The sequence below is a fragment of the Chiroxiphia lanceolata genome, chromosome 17, assembly GCF_009829145.1.
Source record: "Chiroxiphia lanceolata isolate bChiLan1 chromosome 17, bChiLan1.pri, whole genome shotgun sequence".
NCBI lineage: Eukaryota > Metazoa > Chordata > Aves > Passeriformes > Pipridae > Chiroxiphia > Chiroxiphia lanceolata.
Genome location: NC_045653.1, coordinates 12,248,371 through 12,268,121, shown reverse-complemented (window position 1 = coordinate 12,268,121; position 19,751 = coordinate 12,248,371). Strand labels below are relative to the sequence as shown.

Sequence of the window (19,751 nt, the reverse complement as noted above, 5' to 3'; positions counted from 1 at the left end):
GACTCCCCTCTACAGCCTGACCTCTACCACCCAGCACAGCCAGGACCGGCCACCTTGGTGTCACTGGGTGTCACCTCAGCAGCAGTGGGGAAGGGGCATCCTGGCTTCCCAACTGTGCCCCTCCTCCTGCCGCAAACCCCCTTTTATTCACCCAATAAAGACAGTCCAACCATACAGAAATACTCCTTTTTAATCAGATATGATAAATGGTAAACTGTCGACATGGATCCCCTTTCTTTCCCACGTGGAAACCAGTGGAATCATGTGGACGAGGAAGAATTGGGAGTTTCCACACTCCGGATACAAAAAAAACATGTAAAATGTGTTCAAAATGATACATTTCTTTTATTTTTAGAAGATTGTACAAAAACCCGCAACATGTTCAACATTAAAAATCCTTAACCTAAAAAAATAGCACCAGGGAGTTAGAAACCTTTAAAAAGTATTAAAAAGGCATTTCTGAAATCCTCCTCCCTTAACAACATTTTATAAACACATAATAAAAGGCGGCTCTTAACAGGGAAAAACATTTCAAGGAAGACTTGTCTGCTACAATTCTCATCAAGTGAGCTTAATGCCAAGACAATTCTCATTCCTCTTTTATCTTTGTTTACTTTCCCCAAGTCCTTTTTTTTTTCCCCCTCATCTATTTGTTTTCCTTTTGATCAGATAGGAAAGGATGTGAGATTTGGAGTATAAGATCAGGGATGCTGTGGAGTGGAGGACACCGCGTTTGCCCAGTTTGGAAAAATCAAACCCATCAGAGGGGTCCAGAGCAGAGCATGCCTGTCCCCCACAGGCCCTGTGCTGGGCTCTGAACAGGGACTTCAAGGAGCTGGGATGAGGAATTAGTGTTGTGGCTGGGCTCCAGCTGGACACAAGGATCAGAGGTTGGCAAGGGGTTCAAAACCAGTCAGTGCAGCAGTGGCAATGCCAAGGCTTCCCAAACACCTTCAGCACGCACAGAACCCACCCTGCCATCTTCCCAGCCCGGAGGCTGGTGACAAGACAGTGCTACATGTCCCCAAGAAGTGACATGGAGCAGCTCACTTGGCTTTCTCCAGCGTTTTCTTGACTAAGGTGTGGGGCTTGAATATATGTCATGGAGAATGAACCCCTCAGTGAAGACTTTAAGAGTAACCTCCAGGTTAAAACAGGAAAAAAAGCCTTTAAACTACCTGGGCTTCCTTTTCTGCCCATTCCCAAGTACAGCCTTGGGGTGGAGACCAAGAGAAAATGATCCTCAGAGCTGGGGTGGAAAATGAGAGGCTGCCATCCTCCACCAGCTGAGACAGGGGTGCCAGGGGGTCCCAGCGTGTCAGAGAGGTAGAAGGAGCTGGGAGAGAGGCTCTCACTTCCCACTGATGCTGTACAACACCTTGCAAGACAGCCTAGCACCAATCAGGGGAGTGGGTTGGCCCATGGTTTGGACCCAATTAATTGTGAGAAGGCACTGAAGGGCTCTGCCAGAGCCAGGTGACAGGCGAACAGAAGAGGTAGGGGAGGACAGAGGAGAAGGGAATGTCACAAGCTGTTTCAGTGCATTGAAATGTGCATTGGAATTCAGTCTTTAGAGATGCCTGCTGAGGCAGCAGCCCAGTGGCTAAGGAAAACCTGGCAGGAACAGAGGCAGGCACCCACACCTCCCTGGATGCTGGCTATGGGCACAGCACGCCCAGGGCTTCATGGACAGCGGGAGAGTCAGTCTGGCAAAGTTGGGGAGCAGAGGAAGGCAATCAAAAGTGAGCACACTGGTGGCTGCAGGAGATTCCAGTTTGTGCGTACATCCACGGGAGCCCCCAGGGCACTGCCAGGCTGGGGCTGGGCACACAAGCACCAGGAGCATCCCACCTCTGCCCAGGGATGCACAGGGAGACGGGTGTGCAGAGGAGGAGAGGTGCAGCCCCTGCCTGCATCCCCCCAAAACCCCCAGCAGTGGCAGTGCCCGCAGTGGGGGGACACACACAGCCCCCCCACAGCTTTCTCACTTCGCTGCCCCTCAGGGTCCACTCCCCCTGCCCACAGTACAGGATGGGCACGGGCAAGAGCAGTGCTGCACTCCTGGACCTTGCACCCCCATAGGGGTTGGGTGGGATTTTCCCTGTAAGGAACCCCCTGCCCCACAGCCAACACCCTGCCACTGCTGCTCGGGTTCATGACATGGTACGTGACATTTGGGGGGGCTGTGGTTTGAGGATGCCATTGACCACTACGCTGTCCTTCCTGCTGACATACCACATTCATTTGGGAAATGGATGCTCCAAGAACATCTTCCTTTACAGACACTGGAGACCAAATCCTCCCTGCTCCAATTACTGTGTAAGCTTTCAAGCCATTCAGCAGGATTTTAAAATGTAAGGAAAGGTTTTAGATGCTTTAAAAAGGGAAGTAGTGAATATCTGTAAACTACAGCCAAACACATAAAACAGTATTTCTTCAGTTCTAGCTAGAAAAGTAATTCTATCACCTCACAGTTCAGTTTCAGCTACATTCAGGTCTAGGAATCTCCACATTCTTATGTAATGCCTTAAAAGCAGCAATAGACATTATAACAACAAAAGTAAAGTTTATAAAAAAAATAAAAATAAAAAAGATTTGGTTTCTGTATAATCCTGTGTTCAGTGTGTAACCTGAGCAGGGTCCCCTACACCTGCTGCTACGGTTTGGGGGTTTTTGGCAGTTGCTTCAAGAGGTTTTGTTTGTTTAGGAAAAGCATTAATTCACTGTAGTTCAGGTTTGCCTGCAGCTCCCTGGCAGCTGCCCCCACAGTGACTGCTCAGCAAGTGGTGACTTCCCAGCTCCAGGCTAAACCAGAATAGTTAATGCTGTGGAGGAGACTCATGTCTCATCAGTGATGCATAGAGCTCCTGCTGCTGGGTAATTAAAGCTCCTTGTCCATCATTTCCTACGAATCACTGCCGTTAGTCCCTTTAAAGAAGTGACCCTGCCAGGTTCTTTGGTTACAGACGGCCCTCCCTGCAGGGCCAGGCTGCCGTCCCGCAGCACGTGGCCGGGGAGGGACGGGGCCCTGGCAGTCTGGCAGCCGTGCCCGTCCCTCTCCCGCCACAGCAGCGGCGCTGTGCACCTTTACCAGAGAGACAGGGACGCTCGGCTTGCTATTCACAGGCAAAGTAATCCTTGAGCGGGGAGAAGAGGTGCCGGATGACCGGGACGCTCCACGACTTCTCCAGCAGCTTCTGGTGAGCCCCGCGGCCGATGTTGGAGACGTCCGTGTAGTGGAGGGGGAAGCCGAAGATCCTGAGGAGTAGAGGCAGGAGATGGTGGGTGAGACAGAGCAGAAGCAGGAGCCCCTTTCGCTGGCCAGCCCTGCTCCTGAGCCACCAGAGACACAGAGCATCTGGAATCTCCTATGGGAAGGGCACTCTGCTCCCCAGCGTGGTCAGAGTCCCACATGGCCTGAGCAGTGTCACCGTTCTGAATGGGGACGGGCAGTGCCAGCTCACCTTCCCCTGTGCCCTCTCTGTAGTTCTTTCCTGGCAAGGCTTTTGGAGAAGCCCTGTGCCAGTGGCATCCTGCCTGCCTCTGCTCAGCAGTACCTTTGCAAGCACCACCTCAGGCTACTCCATGGAGATAGGAATGAGTAGCTCTGGGTAGCTCTGAGTCATGGGCTGGGCACTTCCCTTACAATCAGATGAAAGTCCAAGAGCCATTTCACATGACAAAGGCTCAGGAATTGTTATTTTACTTTCAAATGCCTTTAGCTCAGTGTTAACTCCAACAAATACTGGCAATTTAAATAAACAAATAAAAATATTTAACCCCAGTCTGTGTTCACTGGCCAAAGCATTCGCTAGGCAAAAACTTCAGGTTCTATCACTAGGAGTATTTGGTGTGCAGGATTACTCCAATTGGATTTTATCTACTCAAAGTCCTTCTGTTGTTTTTTTGCCATGAATTCAGGGTGTGAATAGGGTTTGGAGGAGCGCAGTGCTGCCATGCTTTGCCTCAGCAGCTGCCTGCTGCAGTATGAGCTTCCCCACGCCACTACACCCAGCTGAGCCCCAGTGGCTGCTTGGTTCACCTCCAGCAAACCCCCCCACCATGGCACAGGGCTGCCATACAGCACCCCCACATCAGCCTAGACCTTACACCAAGGCTGGGGCACATGCACACCCCCCGCCAGACCCACTACACAGCACCCTGTGCAAGCCCCATCATTCTTCCTTCCACATGCCTCAGGTCTAGGGCACAGGACACTATTACACTTTTCCCACAGCCATTGCTCATTAGTAAGTGCATTAATTATCATGTGCACATCACTGCAGGGAAGCTGCCCCGTGCGGGAGCTGCAGCTCCTCACTCCCAGGAGCTGGGCTTTGAGCCAGGGAGGCAAAAAAACCCACATGAGCAGCACAACCCAACAAAAACTACAGCAAGAGATTCAAGAGGACAGCAAAGGACTGATTGATTACCTGTCCATCCCCGGGAGGTTGCCCCAGAAGTAACGAGCTCGGTGGGCAGCCGATATCTTGATTGCATTAATCATAACTGGGTTACACTGGGGGCCAGAGAGGGAGGAAATAAAAGTTAAAGGAGATGTGGGTTTAGTCCTCTCCTGCAGGAAAAGCCCTTCCCACTGCACTGCAGGGACTTAAAAGTCTCCAGCAAATCCTCCTGAGGATGAAGCCCCCACAAACCCTGTTCCACACCACAGCACATCTTGGTTGGCCACATGGGCTCCCAGGTCACGGCCATGGCCAGCAGCTAATAACCCTCACAGGGTGCTCAGTGCTGGTTCCCCTGGGCCAGGATCAGAACTGTCAGCCTCTAATGGGGCTTTTACACCAGGGTCCCTGCTGACTCACAGCCCGTCCTGGCTACCACAGAGTTAAAAACCCTTCCCAGTCCCTGACCCCCCTCTCCCTGGAAATAACAGGCATTGCTCTGAACAGATGCTTTCTTCAAGGCTGGCAAAACCCCTCCCCCGGAGGACTAGTGCTTGGGTTTGACCTGCTGAAAGCCAGAGGGGAGGATCCAGAGCCAAGACTAAACTTGATTCCTCGGCATGTGCACCAGGCAGGGGGTTTTCCAGCATTGAGGCCACAGGAAACCATAGCCAGACCCTCACAGCTGGCACACCCTGCACAGCCCAGCAAGTGTCACCTGCTCTGATGCCTTTCCTGCAGCCAGCAGCAATCCCTACCTCCAGAAACCGGGAAATGTCCCTCTTGTCATTGACCCTCATGGCCACCACATTCTCAAACATCCAGAAGAAGGGCCGCTCCTCGCCTTCCTTGGGACGGGCGTAGTTGAGCAGGTGGTAGAACTCGAAGAACAGCCTCCCGCTTCCTTCTGCAGGGAAAAAGCAGAGCAGCAGGTTGGGACCAGCTGAGGCACCGGGAATGGGGTGCTGGGGGGGCCTGGCTGCCCCACAGTGGGCATGGAAACAGCCCGTGCTCTGCAGGTGCCACAGGGAGCCACCACCAACACAGCCTGGGGCTGAAACACTTCCCTGGGCTGTAAGGTGGCTCCATGACCCAGGAACACCCCGGGGTACCCAGCTTAGCAGAGGTGAAGCAGCCTTACCAAACAGCGCCTTCCTGGTTGGATTGACAAGGGAGAGGTCGTCACAGGGGGTTCCGCCGATCACCAGGTCAAAAGGACCCCACTCCTCAATCTACAGGGAACAGACACACCAGCCCATTAGGAAATGCCACAAAAGTGCATCTCTCCTCCCTGGTGGGGTAGGGGACAAGCCCATCCCAGGGCTGGTGGGGTGAGACCCACACACCCAGGGGGCCACATCCCCTGGCTCCCCACAGAAGTGGAGCTCACATTTCTCTTGGTTATGTTCCTGACATCGTGCACGTAGGTGATATTGCCCTCGGGCCGCCGCACGGTGCCCGCCGCGATGGGGTCGTCGCCGATTTCCGAGGCGATGTACTTCTCCACTTGGATGCCCAAGTCCTTCAGCACCATGTACCCTGCCAACGGACAGAGGTCTGAGGTCGCGCTGCTCTCTTTGGCCTCCCGGTCTCCTTCGTCAGCAGAGCTCAATGTGGCTGCTCCTGGATGTCCTAGGTGGGGGCAGTCACACAAGACTTCAGGATGAGCAAACTTTTTTTGACCCATTCCTCCAGGCCCTGTTTGCTCCCAGAAAGCAGAATGCCAGAGCTGAGCGAACTGAGCCAAACCAGTTGCCCTCAGGCATTTCACCAGAGGCCAGGTTGCTGTTCTTCCCACAGCTCTGGCTTCTCAGGGGAACCAGCCACCTGAACTTCTGTGAGCAAAACTCCCATGCCTCCCTCCCTCCTTCCATCCATCCCTCCCTTTCTCTTGCCCTCAACCCCTGCTGATGGGGATCCCTCCTGTCTTTACCCCCTTCTCCCCAACAAGCTTTCAGAGACAGATCTGAGTCCATGGAATGATTCATCTCTGCTGCCCAGTGCTGAAAAGCCACCAGGCAGTGCTTCCCTACAGCCTCACCTGTTGCTATCCCATCGAACAATGAGAGCACTCGGATTGGTCTCCTCTTTGCTGGCGGGACTGTTGGGTAGATTTTGGGTGCAGCCTGCAATGGAAACAGCCATGAAGCCCCAGCCCTGGCAGTGCTGCATCACCTTATGAGGCCAAACTTCAGCTCTACAGGCATCACCTCTGCCTTCAGGAGAGCATCTGCAGGGCCAAGAGCCCAGCACCCTTGGAGAGGGTGAAGGAACAAGACCGAGGCAGAGGGAAGAGGAATTCCAAGCCACTTGCCCTGGCCTTCACGACCCTCTTCCCCACACCCCAGCATGCCAGGCTCCCTGCCCACAGCCCTTACATATTCCTGTCCCTTGTCACTGGTGAAGAAGTCCAGCAGACGGGCGTTCCAGTCCTGCCGGCGCTGCAGCAGCCCGTAGTTCTGCTGGGGTGAGCACATGTAGCAGTTCCAGGGCTCCTGCACTTTTGCTCTGGCCGACGTCCCTCGCCCCACCAGCACGTCCAGACACTCCACACAGAAGCACCTGCCCAAACCACAACACCTTGTGCTTGTCACCTCAGGGACCCCTCTGGGTCACCTCAGCCTCTCCTGGAATCTCCCCCGCCATGCACCAGAGCCCCTGCCCTGTTCTACAGGATATTTTTCCAGGCAGTACCTTGGTTTTTAGGGCTGCTAACACAAGCCAGTGACCCAAGGCATGGGTAAATCTCCTGCCAACCTCCCCAGGGCTTATTCAGGTGCTGCCTGAAGCAGGCTGTGCTGGGACATGCTGCATGGCAGCCAGCTGGGGAGCAGCACAGCCCCTGCACCCAGGCTCATGCAGGACCCTGTTCCCCACAGCTCCCTGGAATGATGTCAGGGCCACAGCCCCAGGAGCAGAGACACGGGGCCCACCTGCAGCAGCTGGAATTGCTGCAGAGCAGCAGCTCCTTGCCCGCACAGCAGACAGCACAGTAGGACTGGTAACCATCTTCATCATACATGTAGAAGAACTCCAGGAATCTATCCTAGTGAAAGGACAGCCAGAAGGAGAGAAGGACAGAGAATCAAGAGCTGTGCTCAGAGGGTGAAGAGAGAATGCAGCTTTGGTCCATCCCTGGTACCCGCCCAGAGCTCGGAGATGCACATCCTTGGTGTTTCAGGTGGCAAGAACATGCCAAGGGACAGCCCCGTGGAGGACACAACATGGCCAGGACCTGGCACAGCCACCCCCTGTCCCAGCAACACTGGATGGATCCCAGCCCCATCCTCCAGCCCCAGCACTTACCCTGCACGTCTGGCAGAGGCCTCCTTTGAACAGTGGGTGGAAGGTTGCCGGGTTCCTCCTCCCGCAGGACAAACAGCTGTCTGTGGGACAGAGAGAGCTGCGTTCACCCAAGGCACGTAGACGTCAGGGCAGGGAGTCCCCAAACCCCCAGCCCACTTCAGGCTGCAGAGGCTGGAGCCTCCCCTTGGAACAGTGTCTGGAACAGCCTGCCCTTGGAATGGCATCCAGATGTGGCTGTGGCTCCCCATGGAGGATCTGCACAGCACCCTGTTCCCCTCAGCACAGGGGGACCCCAGCACCCTGCAGTCACAGCACTTTCCCCCCTCCTGGATGGTGCTGTTGAAAAGGAACCCATGACCCTTGCTGAGTCACTGCCAGCCAGGATCTCCCATCACCCCACACCTCTTCCCAAGGGAGACAGGACCAGTGATTACCTTCCAGCTTCCCGCTGTTGTTCGTAACTTCGGAAACCATTTGTTCTTTATAAAATTTAAAAAAAAAAAAATATTTATCATTCCTTACATTAGAAACTCTAAATTAATTCTGCTTACAGTTGCTTTTTTTCTTGCATTTAGAACTGCTCCACCTTTGCTGAACATCACCCAGAGAAGGTTGGCCATGGGCATGTTAGAAATTTTGGGGCAAACCCCACATCCTTTCACTGAAGGAGATATTAGAGCTCAGCACAGCAGCTCATGGATCATGTCCAAGCTGAGCTATTAGTGGAGCCCAGCCCCTATCTTGCAGCTGGGTTTGCTGGTGTCTAATAAGGCACAACTGAGCACCATGGGATCACAAAAGCTTCTGCCCTCAGGAACCAAGCTCATGGCCACCAGGGAAGAGCCAACCCCTTTCCCAGAATGGTTTTCCAGTGCTCTCAGGGTGCGCAGCCCAGGCCAAGCCATTCCCCAGCTCTCTCTGTTGGTTACCTCGGGTCTGGTCCTCTTCTATGCGCTGCTCCTTGCCATTGTTGCAGGGGTAGCTCTTCAGCCTCTTGGTGGGGGGATACTGTTCAAGGGACAGCACCTCCTCTGTCCCATTCCTCAGCACCCCATTTTCTGCAAGAGAAAAGCAGCTCCCTGGGCACGAGCCTCCAGCCCCAGGACCACCTCAAGGCAACAGGAGACATCTCCTGCCAAGCCCTGCCAGGTCCCACCCCAGTTACAAGCAGAACCCTTCCTGGCCACCCGGGCTCCCCACTCATGGCACAAGGCTCAGCCAAGTCAGATTTCCAGGAGCAAGGGCATATAGAGTGCTTGGCTTTGGCTTTTTGCAAAGTCACTGTCAGGGACCCAGTGAGGAGCTCCAGGACCACTTTGGGACTGGAGTGGCACAGCCACGGCACAGGATGAGCAGGCTCAGCTGGGGCCAGATACTGGTGGCTGCTGACCACACCAGCCCCCTGCCAGTGCCATGCCAGCCCCCACCCAGCTGATGCCACTGCCTCACCTGAGGTTTTGGGTGGCTGCAGTCCCTTGAGCCCCAGGGGTTTGAAGCCAGTGATTGCCCAGTCAATCATCGGCTTCAGCTGCTCCTCCAGCGAGTCCCTGGGGCCAGTTGTAAACGTCTTCCCAGACCGGCTCCGGGCAACCTGCCGAGAATGGACAGCATGGGATAGGGTGACAGGGTGGTCTCTGTCTGGGAAGCAGCCACACCCCTGCCAGAGCCACAGCCCCAGGCCCCCTCCCCATCCAACACACATGGGTGTGGGGTTTGGCGGCCCTGGGACAGCAGCAGCTGATGGATTCCCGCTCTGGGTGTGCCCTTGGCTGTGCTCTGGTGCCTCCATCCCTGCAATGAGCCCATCCATCCTTCACCAGCCTTGATGGAGCCAGGAGCATGGACAGCACAGCTCCAGCTTTTGCCCAGACTCTTGCTCCTTGGCAAGCGACAGGAAGGCAGAAGAGGTGCCTGTGGATCTGCAGCCCTTTATCCCAGTGTGTGATGCACCCCCTGGATGTGGACTGGACACACAGGGTGCTTAGCACCAGCCCTGACTCCAAAGGGCACCTGGCACTAGCCCAGGACACCTCAGGCCAGCCTGGCACTGCCCTGCTGCTGTGATGCTCCTGTGTCTGAGACAGCGCAGGGAGCCTGGCCTGGAGCAGCAAACCCTGGAGCAGCAGCAGTTACTCCTGAACCCCAATGATAAGTAGAGTTTGGCCCCAAAGCTGCACTTGCAAATCATCCTAGCAGAGAAAGGACTATTTTCCTGAGTCCCGTCCTGCTGCTTTCAAGTCCAGCTGGTTTAGCTGGCACCTCACCCACCCACCCACCCCTGGTGGTTACCTCCAGGGCATGGTATATGGCACGGCGGTAGGACACCAGCTTATTGAACGTGGAAGAATTGAAATGCTGCCTAAAGGCCATCAGTCCCACCAGCTTGTCCGCAGAAACCTGTGAGAGAGTGACAAGAGCTCACCAGCGGGACAGGACAGGAATGTCCTGCCCGGCCATTTCCCCTCCGGCACCGCATTCCCAGCCCCAACCCTGCGGCACTGCAGCCAGGGGAGGAAGCCCAGCAGCAGCATGACAAGGATGGGTGGGTTGCACCCTCTGCTGGCACTGTGACACCAGCACGGCACTTCCCTCCCTCCCGCCTGCAGCATGGGAGGGGTTGGATATCCTGGTTGCATATTAGAAAAAGGTTTTTCACTCAGAGGGTGGTCAGGCACTGGAACTGGGTCCCCAGGGAAGTGGTCACGGCATCAGCCTGCCAGAGCTCGAGAAGCAGTGTTGGACAACACTCTTGGGCACATAATGGGATTTCAGGGTTGTCCTGAGCAGGGTCAGGAGTTGCACTCAACAATCCCCATGGGTCCCTTCCAACTTAGGATATTCTGAATCTGTGGGGGGGGTGGTGGGTCTCTGATGGGACATCCCTAACCAGGCAGGGCTCCTGGGCAGCCCTGGAGCCCAAGGCCTGGACAAGACCCTGCGTAGGGGCCAGGCATGTGTTCCCACTGCTGGATACTGTCACCAACCTACAGTGTCCAATTATTAGTTACAGACACCAGAGCCATGAGAGCCTGCCAAGGCCTGGCTATTGAACACCAGGGTGCCTGCCCAGGGAGGCTGCAGGGTGCATGCACACCCCCCCACAGGCAGCCCCAGGAGAGGGGCAGAAATGTGCAGGGGAGGGGGTTTGGGGCTGGGCACAGCAGGCAGGGGCAGATAACAGGCTTACCTCAGAGAACTTTCCATCTCCAAACCACTGCACCCACCGCATGCCTGACACAGCCTGGCGCTTGGCCGTGGCTTTGTGGGAGACAACAATCGCAGGCCACCAGGAGAAACCTTTGATCTTCCCCCAGACCAGCTCCCCAATTCCAAAGTCCTTCCCATCCTGAAAGCAAGAGATGACAACACAGATCTGCCAAAAAGCACAAACACCCTATTTTATCTGGGCAGCTCTGCAGGAGAGCCCTGGAGCACAGGGGATGGACCCAGAGCGCCTTGAGGAGCTGCTCCGCCACTTGTGTCACACACTTGGATGTCTGTGCAGACAGGCTGCACCCCCTCCTTCAAGCACATGGCCCAGCACCTCCTGGCAGCACTGGCTCCCAGCCCTGCACCATGCCAGAGCTCAGTGGGGAGGTCTGTGTATGCCAGTCCCACGCTGAGCCCATGCCTGGCACACGGCATGGTGCGTGCTCTGTCCTGCACAGCCCTCCTGGCACCAGGCCCTGTGCATGTCCACTCCTGCCTGCCCTCCCAGGGTCTCTGTAAACACTGGGAAGCCTTGCCCCAAGATTGCTCCCTGGGTGCCCCGAGGTTCCTCCTTGGCACAGGGCAGCCCGTTCACAGGGCTCACAGCTCAGCCCATCTGGCTGCAGCCCAGGGAGAGGGTTCCCACCCACCCATCCCTCTTATTCCCACTGGGGAGAGCAGGAAACAGGGCAGAGTGAAAACAGGGAGATGAAAAAGAACCAAGAATTTTGATGTGACCCATTGAGGGCCATGCTGGGTGCTTTACATGGGGAGGGCACCTCGCACAGAGTGGAGTCACCTCCGCCTGCAGAGCCCTCCTTTCCAGCTTTGTTCTGCAATTAGGCTCCTAATTATGCAGCAAGATGCAATTGCCCAATTCCTGCAAGTCTGGGGCCTTGCCCCGTGGCCCGCAGGCGCTGAATCCCGCTCTGCAGCCCCAGCAGCTTCAGTTTTCTCCAGCATCCCCGACAGAAATGTTTTCTGCACATGCAACTGCCTGTCTCAGCGGGGCACAGCACAGCAGGGCACATGCCACGCATGCGTGTCTCAGGAGGCCCCTGTGTGGCACTGGAGGCAGCTTGCCAGGACTGATCCCTAAAGTGTCCCTCAGCAGTAAGCTGCCCCCACAGCCTGAGACCATCACACCCCAGGCACACAGGGAAGGGCAGGCAGGGAAGAGGAGACAGGAGAAGCAGCAGTGAGGTTTCCAGAGGTTCCCCATGCCTGCAGGCTTGGGACAAGCCAGGGTTAGGGTTAGGGTTAGGGTTCATCCTAGGGTTAGATTCATCCTCTCCCCACACCACTGTGGATGCAAGAGCAGAGTTCAGCCCCTCCGTACCTGGTATTCCAGCGCCATCCCCACATCTCTGCTCTCTGACTCCTCAGCCCCCAGCTCGGCAGAGCCATTCTGCCCCTCCTGGGAGCTGCTGCCAGAGAGTGTGCTGCTGCTCTGGGATGAGTCCCGAGAGTCATCCTCTGTCAGGTCGATGGTCAGCGGTGTGGACACGGCTGAGCGACGCCTGGAGCCCTGCATGGCAGAGGGAGAGAAGGTCAGTGCCGCAAGAAGAGGGGCAGTGGGGAACAGAGACCTGCTCCACATCATCCCCCATCCTCACAGTCGGGATTGGAGAAGGGGAGCCAGCGATTGAGGGCACTGCTGCTGCCATGAGCAGAGAGGAGAGCCCTTAACAGGAGATTCTACAGGAGAACTGCTCAGCTTTTACTTGTCAGACCCAAAGCAAATGGCACACCACTGCTCTCTCCCCTTTTACTGTCCCAAATCCACTCCAGTGTTCAACACACCCAAATCATAGAAAGGGCAAGAAACAGCAAACTCACTCCAATCTACACAGGGGAAACTGAGGCCCTGAGAGTCTGCACCATGTCCAAAGCTGCTTGGCCAGGGTGCAGCAGGAGTACAGGTCTCTGGAGTCCCAGGGAAGCCCCAGGGAAGCTGTGACCCCACGCAGACCCACAGACCCTCACCCGCGCAGGAGTTCGCAGGTCCCTGAGAGCCTCCACACTGCTTCGATCCTTGATCCTCGTCACGTGCCGGGCCTGCCCTGCCTGGAAGATGAGGTGGACTGTGGGCTTCTGCCTGAGGCTGCTCTCCCACCCAGCGCTGCCCCAGGGCTGCACCTGCCACCAGAACAGAGAGGTGCCATGGCAGGGGTGCCCTCCCCATGCAGGACACAGACAGCCTGTGCTTCATGAGGCCGAGCACCAGCGGCACTGGAGCCCTGGGGAGGGCAAGAGGAGGGCAGACAGCTGCTGGAGGCACCTTGTGCTGAGCCCCTCTGGGCAACCATGTACTCCACAGAGTCTCTGCAGGGTTCAGGAGCACCCATTGCTGCAGCCCTGCATCCGGCATGACAGACAGCAGCAGGAGCCACAGCCAGGAGCACTGGATGCCAGGAGAGCCACAGGCCCCAGCAGAGCACCCCTCAGAGGCACAGAACCACTCACATACCCATGGATGCTTTCACACACCCGTGAGTGCTTCCTCTCACAGCTGGCCCTGCAGCAGAACCCTGCAGCACCCTGCAGCAGCCCTTCCCCAGTAGTCACAGACACAGTCCAGCCCAGGCATGTTTCCTGCATCCGGCATAACGAGGCTCAAAATTAAACGAGATTTTGCAGCGAAGAGCCCCTGAACCAAACATAATGGGAAAGCTGAATTTTCACCCACTGGATTTATGGCTCTTTCTTTTGGAAGCTGCCTCATCTCAGGCAGATCTCCAACCTTGGGGTTTGTTTCTAACTCAAAACAATAAAGCAAGAAGGCAAAAATGCTTCCAGATCCTGGAGGTTTGTCAACCTAGTCAACAAAAGAGGGTGGGTAAAACTGGGGTGCAGCCCCGAGGCAGCTAAAAGCAGCCCAGCCCAAGAGAGGGAGACATGAGATGGTTCAGTCCATCAATACAGACAAGACTTTTCAAAGAAAACATCAGCATAATAATTATGATAATTATTAGGTTGCTGCAACACATAGTGGGCATCACTCACACCACCCCCTCCTGCTGCTGTGGTCTCATGTAAATCAGGAATTTAAAAATTACAATTTACACTGGTAAATGAGTGTTGCATCCACCACTGGACTGTTCCCCCAGCACAAGAACAGCTCAGAGGGAAAGAGATGAGGATTCTGGCACTGGATGCCCCCACAGACAGTCCCTGAAGAGCAGCCTAGGTGATATCTTACCTTCTGCACCCCCGCCAGGCCAAGTGGCCAGGCCAGGTCCTCCTTGGAGAGGTCTCCATTGCTGTCCTTCTTGTTCTGCAGAGGCAACAGCGCGAGGTCCATGGGATCTGTGCAGGGACAAGGCAGAGCAGCTTTAGGCTCTGCAAGCCCTCCTGGCTGTGTCCCCACATGCCTCTGCATGTCCCACTGCTCTCAAGAGCATTGTCGTGATTTGGAGAGACAGAAATCTCATCTTGGAGAATTGTGGCCAGGAGCAGAGACAAGTGGTGTTCCCAGGGCTCCCCATTGCAGCACCACACCCCTGGATCACCCACCTGTCCCCAAAACTGGGAGGGACCAGAAGCAAGTGTGGTGACATTCTTATCTACTTCTTAGTTCCTGAAAGCTCAGGGGCACAAGCCAGCTATTCAGGGCTTGTCACCAGGTCATTTAAAACAGGACCTTGTTTACCCAAGAGGTGGGATTTGGAAAGCCCAGACTGGAGCATCTCAGGAGCAGTGGCACCCTTCAGGCTGGTGGGGCTCCCCCTCTTCCCTTGCTCCAGGGTATTCAACTATCAAGGGGCAGAGCCAGCCTCCCACTGTGGCACCTCTTTCCACAACCAGGTCATGGCCTGGATGTGCTACAAGATTGCAGAAACCCAGTGGAGTCACATCACAAAGGGACCCTGGCCATGGCTGCAGCACTGCAGCCAGCCCCCCAGCCACAATGCCTTATACAGTGGCTGGGAGATCCCAAACCCCGTTTATCCTTGCACATCCCAGGCAGGGTGCATTCTGGGCACACCGTGGTGACCCTCACCTGGAGTACTGGGCTTTCCATTCGCCTCCAGTACAACGCTGGGCGCAGCAGGATTGGTGCAGTCCCCGTTGAGGAGGATCAGCTTTGCCCTGCAGTCTGCCTCATCCTGCCCATGGCTCTTGTCCTGTTTCATGGTCGCCTGTGGAAGCCAGAGTGGAAAGGAAATTCAGCCATGAAGGAAGACTCAAGGAGGGCAAAGCAGACAGTGTGAGCTCCTTGAGCCAGCCACAACTTCACGCCCTTAGCAGCAGGGTCTGACTGGAGACGCATCTGGAGGGGTCCTGGGAGCTAAACAGCACTTGGACAAAACCTCCCCACAAATGTGGTGGCCTTAAAAGATCCACCAGTTCCAGCTAACAGAGGCTCCAGACACAACTCACTCATCTTTAGGGAACACGAGGCTTTTCCCCACCATCCGTACGCTGTGGAACACTCCTGGGCTCGGTGCTGCCCAGCCCCTCCTCGCTCTGCTGGACCCAGTCTGGAGGGGAGCTGCACTTCCCTGCCACCAGGGAACAGCCCACCCCAGGGGACAGCCCACCCCTGGGGCACCATTACAGCTGCCCAGGCGTGGGTGGGCTGTGCCGGCAGCAGCAGGACAGGCAGGCAGCCCGCCCGCCATGAGGGGCAAAGTCCTGGAGCCTGCAGCCAGTTAAAACTCCCCCAAAGGGAGAAAACTCCTCCTGCCCCCCACTCCTGGCCTCAGCTTCCCTGCCCCAGGGCGAGGGGGCAGGGCAGGGGGCTGTGCAGCAGCACCCCCTGCCCTGGTGTCCCCCTGCAGAGCTGGGGCTCCCCTTGCCTGAGCTCAGACGCCTCCGCCTTCCCTTGGGTGCCCTCCCCGGATCCTGTTTTTGGAAGTGGAAGCTCTGGCTCTCCTAGAGGCAACGGGACGCCGTGAACAACGCTGCCTCATTGCTGGGCTATGGGTCTGTGCTGCAACTTGCCCCTTCGGCAGCACAGTCATTTCAGGAGCATGCAACGCAAGAGCTGAGGAGCACACAGGGCTTTGCCCACCTACAGCCCTGTAAGGAAGCCAAAGCAACATTCCCCCCAGCCTCAGAGAGACCCCAGCTCCAGCCCACTGCCCCTTTTGCGTCACTCTCACTCCACATTGCCTCCAACGGCTGCCCTAACAATTGAGATTACTGCTTTGAAATCATCTGTCAGCACCTCTGGCTAACAAAGACCAGTTGGGGTTTGATGTTTTGGATGCCGAGGGCAGAGTTAGAAAACCTGCAACACCCAAACATGAAGGAAAACAGGTGTCTGGCGCCCATCTCCCCAGGCAGAGTCCCCCGTGAGCATCCTGCCTCCCCACTCAACCAAGGGAGAAGGAGAGAAATTGCACCAGACAGAGTCTGAAGCTGCATAACCCCCTAACAGCTGCGTGGGGGATTTCTGTGTGCAGAAATCCCACTGCTGCAGCACATCTGCTCCCAGACCCGGCAAACAATTCCTGGGAGCTGCCCAGACTCGCTGCCTGCCCCCAGTCCAGGTGGACGGTCCCACATGGCCCCGGATGCAGCAATCCACCCCAGCACAGCACAGCCGGGTCAGCTCCTCCTGGTCTGCTCCCCTTTCCCAGCCCACAGACGCTGCAGAGCAGCAGCAGCCACAGCCAGGGATGATGCTGCCACCAAAACCAGCAAATCTCATCAAACAGTAGTGAATCACCCTTGGGAATCCCTACAGGGAGGTGTGAGAAGATATGCTGCTCTCCCAGCATGAGGGTGACCCAGAGGGGACAGGCAGATGAGGCAGCATGAGGCAGGTAAGATTCAGGGAGAACAGGAGCAGGCAAGGCCACCGCCCAGGAAGTTCAAACCTGCACCTCAAAATGTCTTTTCCTCTCTCAGCTCCGGGGCTGCCTGATGCCCAGCATGGCCAGGGCTCGCCAGGCCACCAAGCGAGGGTGTCCTGCCAGCCCCGTGCCAGGGAGGCAGCAGGGAAGGGTGACACAGTGGCCAGGTTTCCCCTGGAATATGACACAACCAGGACTGAGCACCCAACACATCAAGCTCGCCTTTGCCACGTGCTCAGGGAGCTCCCACATTGTCTTTGTTCCCGTTATAAAGTGGGGGAAAAGGAGTTATCCCTTTGAAAGGAACTGCCCCCTGGCAGAGCGGAGACCCACAGGCCACAGCTCTGCAGGTCCGTGGCACCGGGCTGGAGGCTCTGCCGTGAGCAGAGGCAGGTCAGCTCACTGTTTGCTGCTGTGTTCTCTCCAGCTGCACCGCCCAAGATCACTCGAGGACATCCCCATCACCATCCTCTGACGGGAAAGGGAACAGCACACCACAGCCCAAGCTGCTCGTTAAAGGTCTCGCTTTCCCAAAATCCCACACCTCTGCAGCAGGACTGTAACTCCCATCCTTTCTCCTCCTACTGCTGCCGTTTGCACCAAGCACTGAAGCCTCACACCCAAGCCCGTCCTGCCGCTCACAGCCCACCCCAGGTCCCCCCACAGGAGCCACGTCCTCCTAAGCTCACCCACTCCTGCTTGGAAGGCTCGGCTCTTTGTCCTCACCTCCCCTTGCAGAAACACACCAACATGTGCACGCAGGGCATTACGAAAATAATAAGAAACAGAGCACTGCCCTCACATGTGCTGCCTCACGGGAGGAGGAGACCAGCCCTGCAGTGTTTGCATTGCCCGGCGCCCTGCAAACACACCGGGTGCTCCACAGCCATGCGCTCCAGATGGGAACCCACGAGGAGGAAAACAACGCAGAATTCCAGAGTTGCCGAAAGCTCCCCAAGAGCCTGGCGCCAGCGGCAGCCCCGGCACTGCCTGGTGACCAGGACGTGCCCTGCAGCCAAATCCCACCGAGGAGACAATGAACCCGCTGACTCTGGAGCCCGCCCTCATTTTGCAATACCAGTTTCTTTAAGATTTGCCAAACTGGTTAAAGACCATGCCACAGTATTAACTGCTTAGAGAGAATTCTGGTCCCTGTCTGGCCATGCTTGCCAGCCACCCTGGAGCAGGCAGAGCAGTCAGAGTGGGCACGACAGCTGGACTCACCTGGCAGAGAGGGCAGGGTGGGCAGGGAAGGCAGAGCTCACCTGGCCGGACTGTGCTCTGGACTGGACCCCTGCCCCTGCTCCCGGGGCTGCTCCCCCAGCCTGGCCCGGGCTGGTTTCAGTTTTCCTTGCTGGGAAAACAGGCTGCCCTGTTATCAGGTGCGTGTCCCCAGGAGGTGGGGAGGTTGCGGACTTTGCCTCCAGACAGGGGCATGCATATCAAAAGGCTGGAGGGAAGCTTTGCCGATGGCTGGGATGGAGCCATCGCCCAAGCCCTGTTTGAATAACAAAAAGAAATAAAGGACCCTAATGGCCGGGCTGGCTCTGGGCTGTGGCGCACACTAATGGCCTTTAAGTCTCCCCAAACCGAACATTTCCCTCTAATCCTGGAAAGAAAGGAGTTGCTGGGTTGGCAGTTCCGTAAGAAAGGCGCCCATTTCGCAGATGTGCTTGCTGGGAAGGGCAAGGGGCGAAGGGCAGGCTCCCCCTGCCCGCTTCCTGTGCCTGGCCCCTCCGCTCTCCCGCTCCGGCACTTCCCTCCATTTCCCCCGGTTTCCTCCTGCCCCGTTCCGCTCCCCCCGCAGCCCTCGGCGCCCACCCCGGCTCTCCCCGCTGCCTTTCAGCAAAGCTGGGCTAAAGAAAAGAAACAAAACACAAACCAGCCCCTCCTCTCCCAGTGCAGACCAGGCTGGAGACGTCTCCGGGGCAGCCACCATCCCCACCAGCCGCTGCTCCAGCCGCTCCCGGCTCTTTACCATGCTCATCCCGAGCCCCCCGGCGTGGGGCAGGGGCTGCCTTCGGGCAGGGCTGGGGGTTGCAGGCAGGGAGCTGAGGGCAGGGCTGGCACCTTTTGGGGGTTGTGGGGGCTCCGGCGCTCAGGTGGGTCCCTCTCAGCAGTGGCAGGTCCTCTGTCCGGAGAGGTCACTGCTTCATCTTCCCCCTGCACAAGGGACGTAAAGCCATGACAATGACACCTCGCTGTCCCCATCGCCACTCCGCCCGGCCCCGCACAGCCCCAGAGCCGGGACTGGGATACCCGGGCTCAGTCCCCCACAGTTCATTAAAAATTCTCTGGAAACTAGTAATTTAGGCAGGAAAGGCGAGTCCTGCTCAGGGCAGCACGCTCCAGGCGCCCCGCTGTTTTCGCTGTCCCGTTTCGAAGGAGGTCGGTGTAGGACCACTGCTCGCCCCACTTGCCACGGAATCCCCCCGCCGTTCCCCTCTCCCGACTTCCCGGTAGTTGTGCCCCACGTTTGGGCCACTCCGAAGTTCATTCCTCCTTCTCCGATGCTCTACTGCCCCCCAGACTCCCCCCCGGGCTCTACAAGAGGCGGATGCCAGCAGAGCCCTCCGATCGGTACCTGCCCCGGCCGTCCCGTCCCTCCGGCCCGGCCCCGGGGAGGCTTCGCGCCTGAGGCTCCGCCGGGATGTTTTCCTGCCAACAGAGAAGGAAGATGGGCTGTCAGATCCCCGACCGAGAATCGAAAACAAAGGTGTTCGGCTCGACCAGCAGCGCCACCGCGTCTCGGTACCCCCGGCAGCTCCCCCAGAGCCCCCGGCCTGGAGGCGGCGCTGCCCGGGGCCGCTGAGCCGAGGAGGGGGACCCCGACCCCCCCGAACCACCCCCCGCCCCGCAGCCATCACTCGCCGTGTCAGCGAGGGGACCCTCCCGCCCCAGCCTCTGGCTCAGCCCCGGCCCGGCCCCGCGGGTCGTGGGGGGTCCTGCACCGGCCCCGCTGTGACAGTCCCGGGACGCGCCCCCGGGGCTCGCGGCGCCGCTGCGGGAAACTCCGAAAGTTGCG

General features: G+C 57.1%; 1 protein-coding gene across 2 annotated transcripts; it reads right to left on the bottom strand.

The window, feature by feature from the left end:
* Window positions 1-258: 258 nt before the first annotated feature.
* Window positions 259-18,713, bottom strand: DNMT3B (DNA methyltransferase 3 beta). 2 transcript variants are annotated; one of them, XM_032704847.1, is made up of 19 exons: window positions 18,609-18,713; window positions 14,926-15,064; window positions 14,125-14,231; window positions 12,909-12,989; window positions 12,262-12,450; window positions 10,900-11,058; window positions 10,002-10,109; window positions 9,162-9,303; window positions 8,642-8,770; window positions 8,147-8,191; window positions 7,713-7,792; window positions 7,340-7,452; window positions 6,785-6,968; window positions 6,448-6,532; window positions 5,797-6,038; window positions 5,548-5,638; window positions 5,165-5,313; window positions 4,434-4,519; window positions 259-3,258 (listed from the first exon to the last, which is right to left on the bottom strand). In XM_032704847.1, exons 1-19 carry the CDS (start codon window positions 18,711-18,713, stop codon window positions 3,117-3,119), a joined length of 2,376 nt encoding a protein of 791 aa, XP_032560738.1. In that variant the 3' UTR covers window positions 259-3,116. The 2 variants fall into 2 exon arrangements, with proteins under 2 accessions (XP_032560738.1, XP_032560739.1); XM_032704848.1 differs by lacking the exon at window positions 12,909-12,989.
* Window positions 18,714-19,751: the final 1,038 nt, after the last annotated feature.

Excerpts from the sequence above, each read along its gene's own strand:
- DNMT3B (XM_032704847.1), bottom strand. The coding sequence starts at position 18,713 with ATGAGCATGGTAAAGAGCCGGGAGCGGCTGGAGCAGCGGCTGGTGGGG. Across the intron at positions 7,793-8,146 it reads CAACAGCGGGAAGCTGGAAG|ACAGCTGTTTGTCCTGCGGG; the intron begins GTAATCACTGGT and ends TCTGTCCCACAG. Across the intron at positions 5,314-5,547 it reads AACCAGGAAGGCGCTGTTTG|AAGGAAGCGGGAGGCTGTTC; the intron begins GTAAGGCTGCTT and ends TTTTCCCTGCAG.